At 39.7% G+C, this 13,677-nt stretch overlaps 1 protein-coding gene across 1 annotated transcript in view; it reads left to right on the top strand.

The window, feature by feature from the left end:
* Positions 1-3,277, top strand: part of tbp (TATA box binding protein) — a 35,061-nt gene extending 31,784 nt beyond the window's left edge. The window contains exon 8 of the mRNA XM_078541761.1: positions 2,714-3,277. Coding sequence (XP_078397887.1) covers positions 2,714-2,793 — 80 coding nt within the window. The 3' untranslated portion in view covers positions 2,794-3,277. The remainder of the gene's footprint in view (positions 1-2,713) is intronic.
* Positions 3,278-13,677: the final 10,400 nt, after the last annotated feature.

Raw genomic sequence — 13,677 nt, 5'->3', positions numbered from 1 at the left:
TATTCCTAAGCTGTACCCACAAAGCTTCATTCAATGCCCCCTCCAAGATATCATCTCTCCTTACTGCAGTAACTGACTCCTTAACTAATAATGCAACACCTCCTCCTCTTTTACCCCCTCCCCTGTCTTGCCTGAAGATTCTATATCCCGGAATGTTGAGCTGCCAATCCTGCCCTTCCCTCAACCACATCTCAGTGATTGCTACTATATCACAATTCCACGTGTCAATCCTCACCCTTAACTCATCCATTTTACCTGTAATACTCCTGGCATTAAAATAGAGGCCATCAAGCCTTGCCTTACTCCTTTGAAGCTTATTGCAGCTGTACTCCCTCTGACTTGCTTGTTTTACTGTATTATGATGTGTCCCTATTCTGCTAACATTGTGTCCCCTCCCCCTGCCGAATTAGTTTAATTTCACACAAATCGCTTTCATACAATCGCTTTCCTCTTTTCTCCATTGGAAAGTTCAGCTGTGCAACTGAGGAGAATCCTTAAACCACAACCACTTACAGTCATTAATCTCCTGACCAGGATAACAGCCCAAGGGTCTATGAGCAAAACCGAGAGAGTTCTTCAATGTTCGCTGCAGCCCTTAGCCATTGCCTTGCTTTATCATATGTCAAGGGTTTGGTGTGATGTAAACAAGCTATTTATGTGTGGAAATGTGGTAGTATAGTTATCTATGTATTTACATAGAAACGTAGTACTTGAGGGGCAGGAGTAGGCCATTCAGCCCTTCAAATCTGCTCTGCCATTCAATAAGATCATAGCTGATCTAGTTGTCTCAACTACACTTTGCTATCTGCCCCCATAACTTTAGGAGAGTCAATCAAAAATCTGTTTAACTCTGCTTTGAAAAAATTCAATGACCCAGCCTCCACTGCTTTCTGGGAAGACAATTCCACATACTAACTACCTTTTGAGAGGAAAAAGTTTCTCCTCACCTCTGTCTTAAACAGTAGACCTTTTGTTTCTTACTGTCTTCTGGTTCTAGTTTCTCCCACAAATGGAAACATCCTCCCGGTATCTGCCCTATCAAATCCCCTCAGGATCTTATGTTTCAATAAGCACACCTCTCATTCTTAACTCCAATGGATATAAGCCCAACCTGTCCAACCTTTCTTCATAAGATAAACCCCTCATCCCAGGAAAGAGTTGAGTAAATCTTCTCTGAACTGCTTCTAATGCAAGTATATCTTTTTTCAAATAAGGAGACAAAAACTATCCACAGTTTTCCAGATGTGGTCTAACCAAGGCCCTGTGCAGCTGCCAGCTTCCCTACTTTTATATTCCATTCCCCTTCAATAAGTGCCAACATTCCATTTGCCTTTCTAAAAGTTACTGGAGTTGAAGTGGTACAGTTCTAAAAGAGATCTCATCTTTCATATCTCATCCTTTAGTACTCAGCTTTGTAGCTTTCTCTGGACTCCCTGCAATAATTGTATATCTTTCTCGTAATGAACACTACTTCAAATATGACCTCCCCATTGACACCTGTAACTTCAAAGCCCCTGCCTTTTGATTGAAGTTGCATTCCTCATTTTATTTACTTGATTACCTGCAAGAACTCAACCAATAACTTCAACAATCCATCTGCCTAAATGCCGCCATCTTTTCTGCCACGTTACCTCAAGCATTTAATCTGTATTCCACATTCTGACTTCAGCTAATCTCATATCCTCACACTGATCTGTGTGAAATTTCATCTGCCATCTCTTCAAATTGACTGAGCCTTTAGATTATTGTGCACTAGTTAGCATCTTCAAATTTAGACACCTTGGTCAAATTCCTGCCCTCTAATTATGTAACAAACATGTCTTTCACTTGCTGTGCAACAGGTAAAGCATACAGTAACAAGGCAGTGCTTAAGTTATTTTGGTTTCTTGATTAGAAATCTTAAAATATCTGTGCTACCCTCCCAGAATGGGACAAAGCATTTATGCAAAAATGTGTAATTTGCACATATTGTTTCTTTGCATTTCCAATTGTGAAGCATTGCAGCAACTGTTGACACACGTTCAAACTGATATGAGAAATTTTATTCATTCCATTTTTGTTTTGCACCTTTTCTGGTGCATGAATTCAGTTGTATTTTGCTTTCTTTTCATTTTCTAAATGTACAACAATACAAATTATCTAGCCAATTTCGCTTGTAAGGCTGGGTTTGCTGCATATAATGAGTCTAACACCACACAATAGTTGTATATCTGCGGATATATTTCAAGTCACAATGTAGCAGGTAACGAGGCTGGATGAGTTGGAATAGTATCGGGATGTGTTTAATGACTAACTTTTTATTGTTCTTATGCTCTGTGTAATTGTATCATGATGGTAATAAAAACGGTATGGTTAATTATTTGTGATCTAATTAGTTACTAAGATTTCAACAACCTACTGAGTTGAATAGAATTATATAAAACGCACAACAGAGAAACAGGTCATTTGAGCAAACTGGCCCATTATCTACATGTGCTGCCTCCCTCTCTATTTCATCTAACCCTATCAGCATAACTTTCTATTCTTTTATCCCTCATATGTTTACCTAACTTCCCCTTAATGTATCAATGCTATTCACCTCAACCATTCTTTGTTGGGTTAGTTGAAAAACTGAAAAGCCTCTTGTTCTGTGACTTTATTTTTTGTAACACACAAATCCACTGTCAAGTTTTCCATTTGTTCCAATTGATGTATAATTTGTATTATTTTGAAGGTGCAAAAGTTCGTGCCGAAATCTACGAAGCATTTGAAAACATCTATCCAATTTTGAAAGGTTTCAGGAAGACGACATAACTTTGCTCTCGAAGACTTCCTACTCTGAAGGACCATTTCACTTGCCTGCTGCCTTGTATAGCCTGTATAGTTGAACGCTGTTTTCTGCTGGTGTTCTGGCGCAACACTTACATGGGTGATTCAAATTTATTATATGAAATGATTTAGGAGTAAAATCAGTACTTTTTAAACAATAGTACTATTCTGGCCACCCTATGAGAGCAGTTTTTGAAAAATCATTGTCAGGAACTTGAGTTGTCTTTTACTTGGAATTTTATCAACCAATGGAACATTTTGTTTTGCATGTTATTTATATTGAACTTTTTATAAAATGTAAGCCATGTAAATGTATCTGTTAATGTATTTTCAAGCTCAATTTTATAAATTCAACCTTACTTGAAAATATCTTGCTTTTTAAAGCATGATCAAAGACTGTTCCCTAAATTGGCAGTCGATTTACAACTTTGATTTTTACATTAAATTTTTTTTTCCATTCAGTACAGTACATTGATCATGAAGAATTAATGAACAAGGTTGTACAGAGAACTGAATATATAACGTATTGATGCTGGTATCCTTGTAACTGAGAGTAGAATTTCACAAACTTGCTGATTGATCACGATTTCATTTAATAGCGCAACAGGCTTGAGGGGTTAAATGATCTACTTCTGTCCCTATGTAACTGACATTCCAATTTTCATCAGTGCCGATGGGTCCACTCCCCCCCGCCCCGCAACATTGGTGGCAGCTGTGGCTTAGATCGTCGCACACATCAGACGCTAGTGGGTTCAAATCTTATTTCAGGGATATAAGCACAGTCTAGGCTCCGGTGCATTCTTGGGTAGACGTAAAAGATCCCATGGCACACTTTTCAGAGAAGAGTAGGGTAGTTCCCACTATATTAGTCACACTGAAGTAACACCTAAAATCAGATTATCTGATCAATGTGTTTGTGGGTGCTTGCTATGCACAAATTGACTGCTGCACTGTCATTACAATGGTACTGCACATTACAATAGTACAATCAAGTACATCACAGTCTATAAAATGCTTTAGAACATCGTGAAAGGCATGATATAAGTTTCTTTATAAAATGATTTTTTAGAACATCTTAAGTATTTTAATACTCATGAAGTAAGATGCTGTATTAGTTTCAGTTTTTGTTAACCTGTTAACACATTCCGATTGCTTTCCATCCATATTTCTCGAGACTAGACTGTTCACGTCTTTGGAATATCCAAAAGTGCTTCCCAGCTACTTAAGTACTTTTGAAGCGTAGTTGCCGTTATATTGTAGGCAAATGTGGCAGCCCAATTTGTGCACAGCAAGAACACTCAATAAGCAAGAGACTAATGATGTGAAAATCTGTTTCGTTTGCCTTAACTCTGGACAGAACTCCCCTGCTCTTCAAATTGTGCCACAGAATCTTCACTGGGGAGGGCAGATTGCCCTGGCTTTACCACCTTGCCCAAAGAGCTGACAATGTAGATTTCTTCCTCAGTACTGCACTGGGAATGTCAGATTATGTGCTGAAATCCTGTTGCCATGAACCTGCAATTTTCTGACTGATCTTAGAATGTTCAGTGCTACATACAGGATAAATGGTCATCTTTAATGTGTTGGTTTTAAATACTATTACAAAAGTAACTTTTTTTTAAAAAAAGGCAATCCATTTAAGATTCCAGGAATACTACTAGAAAAACAAACTCGTAAAGACAAACTGATCTGTGGTGCTTTTTCTAGACTGACATGATGTAACTTTACATACTGTTACCCCTATCCTTCCCCAGCAGCCACACATTCGCCTGCAGTGTTGAGAAAGCCTTAGGCAAATTTAAGAAAAAACTTTCATCATCCAACCCTCCAACCCCACAAAACATAATGGAACAAGCTCCAGGAGGCCACAGTGACCAGGTAACTCATCCTGCCAGTGGCCCACCAAACATCTTGATGCAGTTATGCTGGTCATTCCCTGGAACACATCTAGTTTTGTTTCCTACACTTTACCCTCTACAATTGTCAAAGCCTTCAGTCACCTTTCCCTTGCACTTTGGAATTCTCCCAGAATGTCTTTGCCGTGTAGCCTCCTTGAAAAGGCCTCTTTAAAACTTACCTCATGACTTCCTCTGCTCTCTCTCCTTCCTGCCTATTGTCCACAGCCCCTCTTGTGAAGTTACTTGAGGCATTTTGAAAGGTCTCGTAAAAACAGATGTTTTTGTTGTAAGCTCACATTTCCACATTCCTGTGTTATTTCAATGTGTAGAAGGTTACAAGTCATCCGTAGAACATTTTGAACTAAAATAGAAATGAGAAATCTATTTTTATCATCTTACAGCCTATACTTTATTTTAATGACTTCTGTTTGGAGCCAAGGTTATAAGAAAGTCCGTTACCACAGAATACACTTCATTCCAGGAAATTATTGTTGGATCCAGTGCCCTTGGTTAGTTGGGGCTAAAGGTTGCACGCTTGTTTCAGGGTGACCGAGTTGGTACAGAGATAGTGAACCTCAGATTGTTGTTAGAATAAACACATGCTGTTCATTTACAAACAAAACTCAGCAGCTACACTTGTATGCTCATAACATAAAACTGTCTTCACTCTTCAGTGTCTAACTCAAGACACTACAGAGGTAGCCTGCGCTACTTTGCTGTTGGGTATTAAGATCATGTGATCTTGCATTACAATATTTGTCTTAAAGGTATATTACACATCAGATTACAACATCCCTCCCCCTTTACTGAAAAAATATATTTTACAATTTTTTTAATACATCAGTTATTTACACATCAAAAATATACAAAGTCAGTCTTTCTCGGGGTTTCCTTGTGTGTAGAACATCTCAGCTCTACAGCTTCTGAAGTGTGATTTAGAACCTCCTTTACTGTAGTCATCTGAGCATCTGGTTTTTAAGTAGGTACTTGTAAATCTGTTTCTTCGACTCCTTCAGGTACAGTCGGCCCTTCAAATACATTTGTACTCAGTTGAGTTCTATCAACAGGAGATGTTGATTCAGTCTCAAACACTGGTAGAATCATTTCTGGGTATTTGGTTTCTCCCCTTCCTACGTGATCCACGTATCTCCATTTTACTCGATCTTCGACTTTCACATGGTAGGAAAGAGGTCGCGTTACAGGACTTATTTCACCAAACATCCATGCTGGTCATTCTCTTAAAATTTTTCACAAATGCTTTCTCGCCTACATTAAACATTCTGTCCCAACTGTGACAGTCTTGTTCAATTTCCTGACTTTCCTGCCTTCTTTCTATCTTTCCCCCCCCCCTGAAGTTTGGCACAGTTAGGCTCAGTCTCAATCAGAGACAGCACTTCATCAACAATTCTGCACCTGTTGTCATGTGAGGGATGGTTCTATACTGGAAAAGCAAATGTGCTAATTTAGTTGCTATAGAATCTCCAGATAATTTCTTACCAGATTTGAACGTCTGAACTGCCCTCTCAGCGAGTCCATTTGAAGAAGGGTGGTATGATGATGCTTTGACATGAACAATACCGTTGAGGCTTCTAAATTGGTTAAATTCGGCACTCGTGAATACTGTTCCATTGTCTGATACTAGCACCTCAGGTAGCCCGTTGATTGCGAAACTTTGTTGTAGTTCATCTATTGTAATGCAAGATGTGGGTGACCTTAATTTACGTCCATCCATTTTGAATGAGCGTCTACGATAAGTAGAAACATTGTTCCCATAAAAGGTCCCACTTAGCTGATGTGTACCCATACCCATGGCCTTCCTGGCCACTCCCAGGGGTGTAACGGAGCAGTTGCATGTAATTTTTGTACTTGTTGAAGCTGCATATAATTTCTCACTAAGTTTTCTATTTCTCCATCCATTCCCGGCCACCACATACAGCTGCATGCTATTGCCTTCATTTTGGAAATTCCAGGATGTGCACTGTGAATTTCAGATAACAATGGCTTTCATCCTTTTGGAGGAATAGTCGCTCGAGCTCCCCACAATAAAATACCACCTTGACTGATTATTTCATATCTTCTCTGGAAATACTGTTTGATTTCATCAGATTCTTGTTTTTGTGATCAACCATTAAGTACTTGATTTCTCACTTGGACAAGATTGGGTCTCGGGTTTGTCCAATCTTTAATTTGTCTAGCACATATCGGTGATGAGTCCAGGAAGTTCAATAACAAAACGAATTCCTGAGGACTTGGAACATCTTCATCTTTTACTTGCAAGGGTAAACGACTTGAGTGCATCTGATTTTGCAATTTTACTTCCGGGTCTATGAATAAAAGTATACTCATATGCTGCCAAGGTCAACGCCCATCTTTGTGCTCTTGTTGAGGCTATAGCGGGGTACAGCCTTGTCTTCACCGAATAATCCTAATAATGGCTTTTGGTCCTTTAAGATGGTAAAATGATGACCATGTGCATATTGATGAAACTTCTTAACACCGAAAATGATTGCCAGGCTTCCTTTCTCAATTTGAGTACTTTTTTTCTGCAGTACTGAGTGTTCTCAACACATATCCTATAGGTTGTTCTGATCCATCATCCATTCGATGGGAAAGCACTGCTCCCACTCCAGAGCGTTAATATCAACTCTTTTTTTAGGTCAAAATGTACTAGGAACTGTAGACAATTATAACAACTGTTTCACTTTTGTGAAAGCTTCTTGTTTGCCATGACCATCTCTGGTTTTTCTTAAATAAAACAGTGGTGCCAGTTCTGTCGACAAATTAGGCAAGAAGCGTCCATAGTAATTGATCATCCCCAAGAATGATTTTAGTTCGAATGTATTCTTTGGTGCTGATGCTTCTTTAATGGCTTTCACTTTTTCTTCAACTGATGTAGGCCTTATGAATCTACCTTGTGACCTAGGTAAGTTGCCTCTTTCGCCTGGAATGTGCACTTTTCTTTTTTCAATCTCACTCCAACCTGCGAAAAATGTTTCAAAACTTCCTCCAAGTTCATCAAATGTTCCTTTTCAGTGAATCCAGTCACGAGAACATCATCCAAATAAACTATAACATGGGGCAGTCCCTGTCATAAATTTTCCACGGTTCTTTGGAATATGGCGCAAGCAGAAGATACACCAAAAGGTAAACGGGTATATTGGTACAATCCCATTGTGTGTATTTATGGTGACAAACTTCCAGGATGACTTCTCTAATTCTAATTGTTGGTAGGCATAACCCGTATCAAGCTTCGTGTTGGCCGTTCCACCTGCCAGTTTAGCGTATAAATCTTCAATTTTAGATATGGGGTGTCTATCCAATTTTGCCACTTTATTACTCTCAGTTTGTAGTCCCCACATATTCGAATGCTTCAGTCAGGTTTGAGAACAGGTACAATTAGTGCTGCCCTCTATGAAAATTGTACTGGTTGTATCATTCTCAGTTTTTCTAACCTGTCCAGTTCAGTGTCTACCTTACCCCGCATTACATAAGGTACTGGTCTTGCCTTCATGAATCTTGGTGTTGCTTCTGGATCTAAATGGATTTTTGCTTGTAATCCCTCAATTTTTCCAAGTTTGTCCTTGAAAACTGAGGCATATTTTTGTAGTAGCTGTGATAGCCCATTAGTTCTCAGTTGAAAGGTTTCATTCCATGCCAATTTAATTTCTTTCAGCCAATTTTGTCCGAGGAGACTAGGTCCCTCGCCTGCTACTGCCATCAAGAGCATTCTCACTCTTTGAGCTCCATAGTGTACTGTGACTTTACATACGCCCTTGACTTGTATGTTTTTAATTTAGCATCAGTTCTTCCAAATTCAGTTTACACTGTCCATGATTCAGGTATTTAAAAATATGCTCACCAATCACCATAGTGGTTGCACCAGTATCCACCTCCATTCTGAGAGGTTCTGTTCTTCCTACCTGTAAATTATACAACGAATAGATATCAGAATCTATTACTTCTGGCTTTTCAATGCTATTAATCCCGATGGGTTTTTGCTTTTGTCTGAAAGTCTGCCTGAATCTATCTTTACAATGTCTCATGAGGTGTCCATTTCGATGGCAGAAGAAACATTTGATCTTTTTAAACTGTGATTCATTACAAGGTTGTCTGCTTCCACCTGTTACTATTATGCCATGTTTTTGCTGCTAAGTTATCCCTTTTAATTTGTCTGCTAGTGGTGGCTGCTTCCCACTTCTGAGTAAAGCTCTGAATTTTTGCGCTCTTTTTGGTTGAGGCTCCCCACCCAACATCGAGGACGGCGCCATTTTGCGCTCCTCGTATGGCTTCTGAGTCTCGCACTGCTGTGGCTCAGTTCATAGCACCCTCGCCTTTGAATCAGAGGGTTGTGGGTTCATGTCCCACTCCCGGAAACCAAGAACTGTGATTGCACTCGAAAGAGTTTCAATCTGTGACTGTTGATAACTCGAAAGAGTTTCCATTGCCAGAATGATTTCCAATGCCTTCTGAAAATCTAAATTCGTTGCAGCCAGTAATCTCTTCTGAATTGCATTTTTGTTTATACCGCACAGCAAATGATCTCTAAGCATATCATTGATGTGCCAAACTCGCAATATTCAGTTAATTGTTTGATTTGCCACATAACAAGCAATTGTCTCCCCAGCAGCTCTATTCCTTGAATTAAATTTAAACTGTTGCATTGTCATTGATGGCTTGTGCTGGTAATGATTCTTTAGGAGGTTCACTAAGTCATCAAAATTTTGAGTCTGGGGCACTGGGCACCAACAGATTTCGAATTAAGCCATATGTTTTACTCCCACGTGGACGAAGGGATCACGCCTCCTCCTCCCCTGCAATGTAGTTTGCCCAGAAGAACGCGAGATGTTCAACATAGTGAGACCAGTCACCCAAGGTTGGATCAAAAGGCTCCACCCTTCCAAATTGCAACATGCTCTGAGGGGATTACTTCGATCAAAAAGGAAATTTTCTTTTACTTACGACTACTGTGTGAGGCACGGCCCGATTTCGGTTCTTCTGATTTCCTTCATCCTCACTTTTTACCTATTTTTTCCTCTTTTTGTGCTTTTTACTCTTCGTCAGTTTGTTGGCTCCTGTGCCCTTAGTTGGGGCTAAAGGATGCAGCTCGCATGCTTGTTTCAGGGTGACCGAGTTGGTACATAGACAGAACATCGGTGGATCGTTGTTAGAATAAACACATGCTGTTTATTTACAAACTAAACTCAGCAGCTACATTTTGTGTGCTTACAACTCAAAACTCTGTCTTCAGTGTCTAGCTCCAGACTCTCCAGAGAGGTAGTCTGCGCTACTCTGCTATTTGGTATTAAGATCATGTGATCTCATATTACAATATTTGTCTTAAAGGTATATTACATATCAGATTAATACGTTATTTTAGTCACTCTTATTGCTCATCCCTCGAACTGAGTGGATGACTAGGCCATTTCAGAGGTCAGTTAAGATTCAACCATATTGGTGTGGAATTGGAGTCATATAAGCCAGACCAGGTGAGGATGATGGGTTTCATTTCCTAAAAGGCATTTGTGAACCAGCTGGGGTTTTTAACAACAATCTGACAGCTTCGTTGAACTCCAGATCCCGGATCTCCATTTTTTTTTAATGATTCAAATCCTCATTGCCATATTGGGATTGAACTTGAGTTCTCCACACTAATAACCCAGGTCTCTGAATTGCTACTCTACATCTGATTAACAGATGCGCCCTGTTTCAATTCTTTATGGGAATTTATAGATTACCAGAATTGTAATTGCTTTAAAATGATTACTGCAATTTCATGCTGTAAGACATTCTGCTATGCTTGTGACTCTGCATGGCAAAGATGTGAATACATGACAAAACTTGAAAGAAAGACTTAGGCTTAGTTATACAGCACCTGTCATAATCTTAGCGTCTTCCAAAGCACACTTCAAACAATGAAACACTTTTCTGAAATATGGTGACTAATATGGGCAGCCAGTTTGCACAGTGAGATCCCACAAAGCAACAGCATTGATGGCCAGAGAATGCTAGTCCTGCTATTAAGTGATAAATATTGGCTAGGACAATGGGGAGAGTGCTCCTCCTCAAAATAGTGCCATGGGATCTTTTATGTGCACTGGAGGGCAGACACGATCTCAGTTTAATATTTCATTTGGAAGTTCTCTGACACTTCAGATCCTCAGTACTGCGCAGTGGAGTGCCAGCCTATGTATTTGTGCTCGAGCCCTTATAGTGGGGTTTAAATCCACAACCTCTAAACTCTAAGGTGAGTGTGACTAATGAGCTATAGTTGTAGTAATTAATTAAACTTTGCTACAAGACTTGTGTAGCTTAATGAATAGTTTCAAAGTTTATCCAGGTGATGGAAATAACTCTGATTAATCCTTCGCTGGCAATTTTTTACATAGCTATAAAGGTTGTTGGGAGCTGTTACATGAAGGGATCTTCAGTTTAATCTCCAGAACACAAATGGTGGATTGCTTGGCTGCTATTGGGCAGCCAATGTGCCTTTTGAAATTATTTATGATTAATAATTTTATCATTCCAGAAAACTTTTTGATCATCTTTTCCATCAATGCAAATTTAAAAGTGAAGATTGTTTAATGTGGTTGTAATTATTCTTTAATCATTCACCAAAGAAGAAATGTATTAATGAGTTGAGGCCTGTAGAATGTTGTATGAAGGAAAAATGGAAATCACTACTCCATGAATGATGTTGAATTAACTAAGGAGAAGATCGATTGACTTAGATGCCTTGGTAGGCAGGATGCTTGATCTGTTTAAGCCATGATCTTATTAAATGGCGGAGCAGGCTCGAGGGGCCAAATGGCCTACTCCCCCTAATTTGTATGTTCAGCCAGTACGACCAATAGTCCATAGAGTATCGAACCACATGTTAACCTTGACTTGGTAATAGTAATGGGTCAGAAGGTTGTGGCTTCAAGCCCCGTTTAGATATTTGATCTCATGATCTAGGCTGGCACTCTATAAATGCAAGCTAGTTTCCTTTTCCACAGTCAATAATAGAATACAAGTTAGCAGAATTCATAATCAAATTGTGGAGCATGTTGAATATTGTCCAATTTTGGTCATCAGGACATTCAAAAATTGAAGTCAGTGTCGAGACAAAAAATTACAATCCTGATCTAATGTCAGCTTTGAGAATAGGCTGGAGAAACTTGGGCTTATCAACTCAAAGATTCCCAAGTGAGGAACTTCTCAAGGTTACAGAATTATATGGAAAAGGTTAAGCTGGGAAATTGCTTCAAACTAAATCCCCTGTCTTTAGAAATAGCAACTGACAAGGTTTTAACTTTGGTAACCTTGTCCTGCATTAAGTGGGTACTCTTCATTGTCTATGCCTGGACAATAAATAGTGTACAGTTTGACTATGGGAAGCAATCAATGCACATGTAGTTCCTTGGATAGAATGAAGGGATTAGTGCCAATGGGTTGCAATCAGGGTCATGGAGGCATAGTGAATTTTTTTTTGCCTTGCCACTGCCCCACACTGCATTGGTTAGGCCAATAAAAACAGAAAATGCTGGAAAAATTCAGCAGGTCTTCAGCATCTGTGAAGAGAAATACAAAGTTAATGTTTCGAGTCTGTATGACCCTTCTACAGTGATGAAGGCTCATATAGACTCGAAACATTAACTCTGTCTCTCTCTCCGCAGATGCTGAAGACCTGCTGAATTTTTCCAGCATTTTCTGTTTTTATTTCAGATTTCCAGCATTCGCAGTATTTTACTTTTATATTGGTTAGGCCAACTTCTGTGCACCAACTTCTACTTTTGTTAATCAATTACTTCAATGCTAACTAGGGATGGAATTTGAAACTTTCCTGAACTGGATGATTAAATTTAGCTTGGCCACAATAGGCTGTACGGGAGGTGTATGGAGCAATAATTTCTGCATTTTAACTCTAGAGAGTAGCACCAAGTGGATCACTAGATCTCTCCACACTCACTTTATCAAGACTGCTAATAGCATTCAATCTATGATTAAACAGGCAATTTGAATTAGTCAGGGAGAATGCAGAGGACATGAGTACAAGATATGTAAGCACTCAACCAAGTCAGATGTCAGGAGGTTTCTCTTTTCACAAGGGGTCATTGACCTCAAACAAGTTGGAGTTTGTGCAGTGTGTGGATTCCCTGCAAATGGTCAGGGAATCATGAGGACTCGAAACGTCAACTGTTTTCTTCTCCACCGATGCTGCCAGACCTGCTGAGTTTTTCCAGGTAATTCTGTTTTTGTTTAGGGAATTGAACAAGCTACTGCCTGAGGCTGATATCACTAAGTACAAATGGGAGGTGAGTTGTTGAGTTTTAAGCCTCACAATGGCTGTGGTCTTCTGAACTTGTTTAGATTGTCTTCAGGAGTTGAAGTAGAACTTCCTGGAATTCTTTATCCCTGAATTGACCCATGATTTTTGTGAGGTTTTTTGCCTCCCAGAAGATCATCTGGCTGCTAATGTGTAAAAAAAACAAAGGATGGGGGATGGGATGGGGTGAGTGGTGGTGGGTCATGTTTGCAACATGTCTGCTGGAATAGGCTGTGAACCACCTGTGTGTCAATTCATAGGCATGTATATGCTCCAGTTTCAAGCATTAACATAGTTAATCAGTTCTGGAATATAATTGGTTCTTTATTTTAGTAAACTTGATCTCATTTAAAACTCTGCTGCCCATATCCTAGGTCGCACAAGCTCCTGTTCACCCATCAGCCCCCGCGCTTGTTGACCTGCACTAGCTCCTAGTTTGGCAATGTTTCAATTTTAAAATTCTCTTTCTTGTTTCCAAATTGCTCCGTGGCCTCTTTCCCTCCCTCCCTCCCAATCTCTGTAACTTCCTCCAGCCGTACAACCCTCTGAGATCTCTGCCATCCTCTAATTCTGGCCTCTTGTGTATCCCCATGCCATTGGCTGCCTGGGTCCTAAACTCTGGAACTCCCTCCCTAAGCTTCACCACCTCTCTCCTTTGAGATGCTC

Source organism: Cetorhinus maximus, chromosome 5 (genome assembly GCF_964194155.1).
Source record: "Cetorhinus maximus chromosome 5, sCetMax3.hap1.1, whole genome shotgun sequence".
NCBI lineage: Eukaryota > Metazoa > Chordata > Chondrichthyes > Lamniformes > Cetorhinidae > Cetorhinus > Cetorhinus maximus.
The sequence above is the reverse complement of the archived record's forward strand: the minus strand, read 5'-3'. Positions and strand labels throughout refer to the sequence as shown.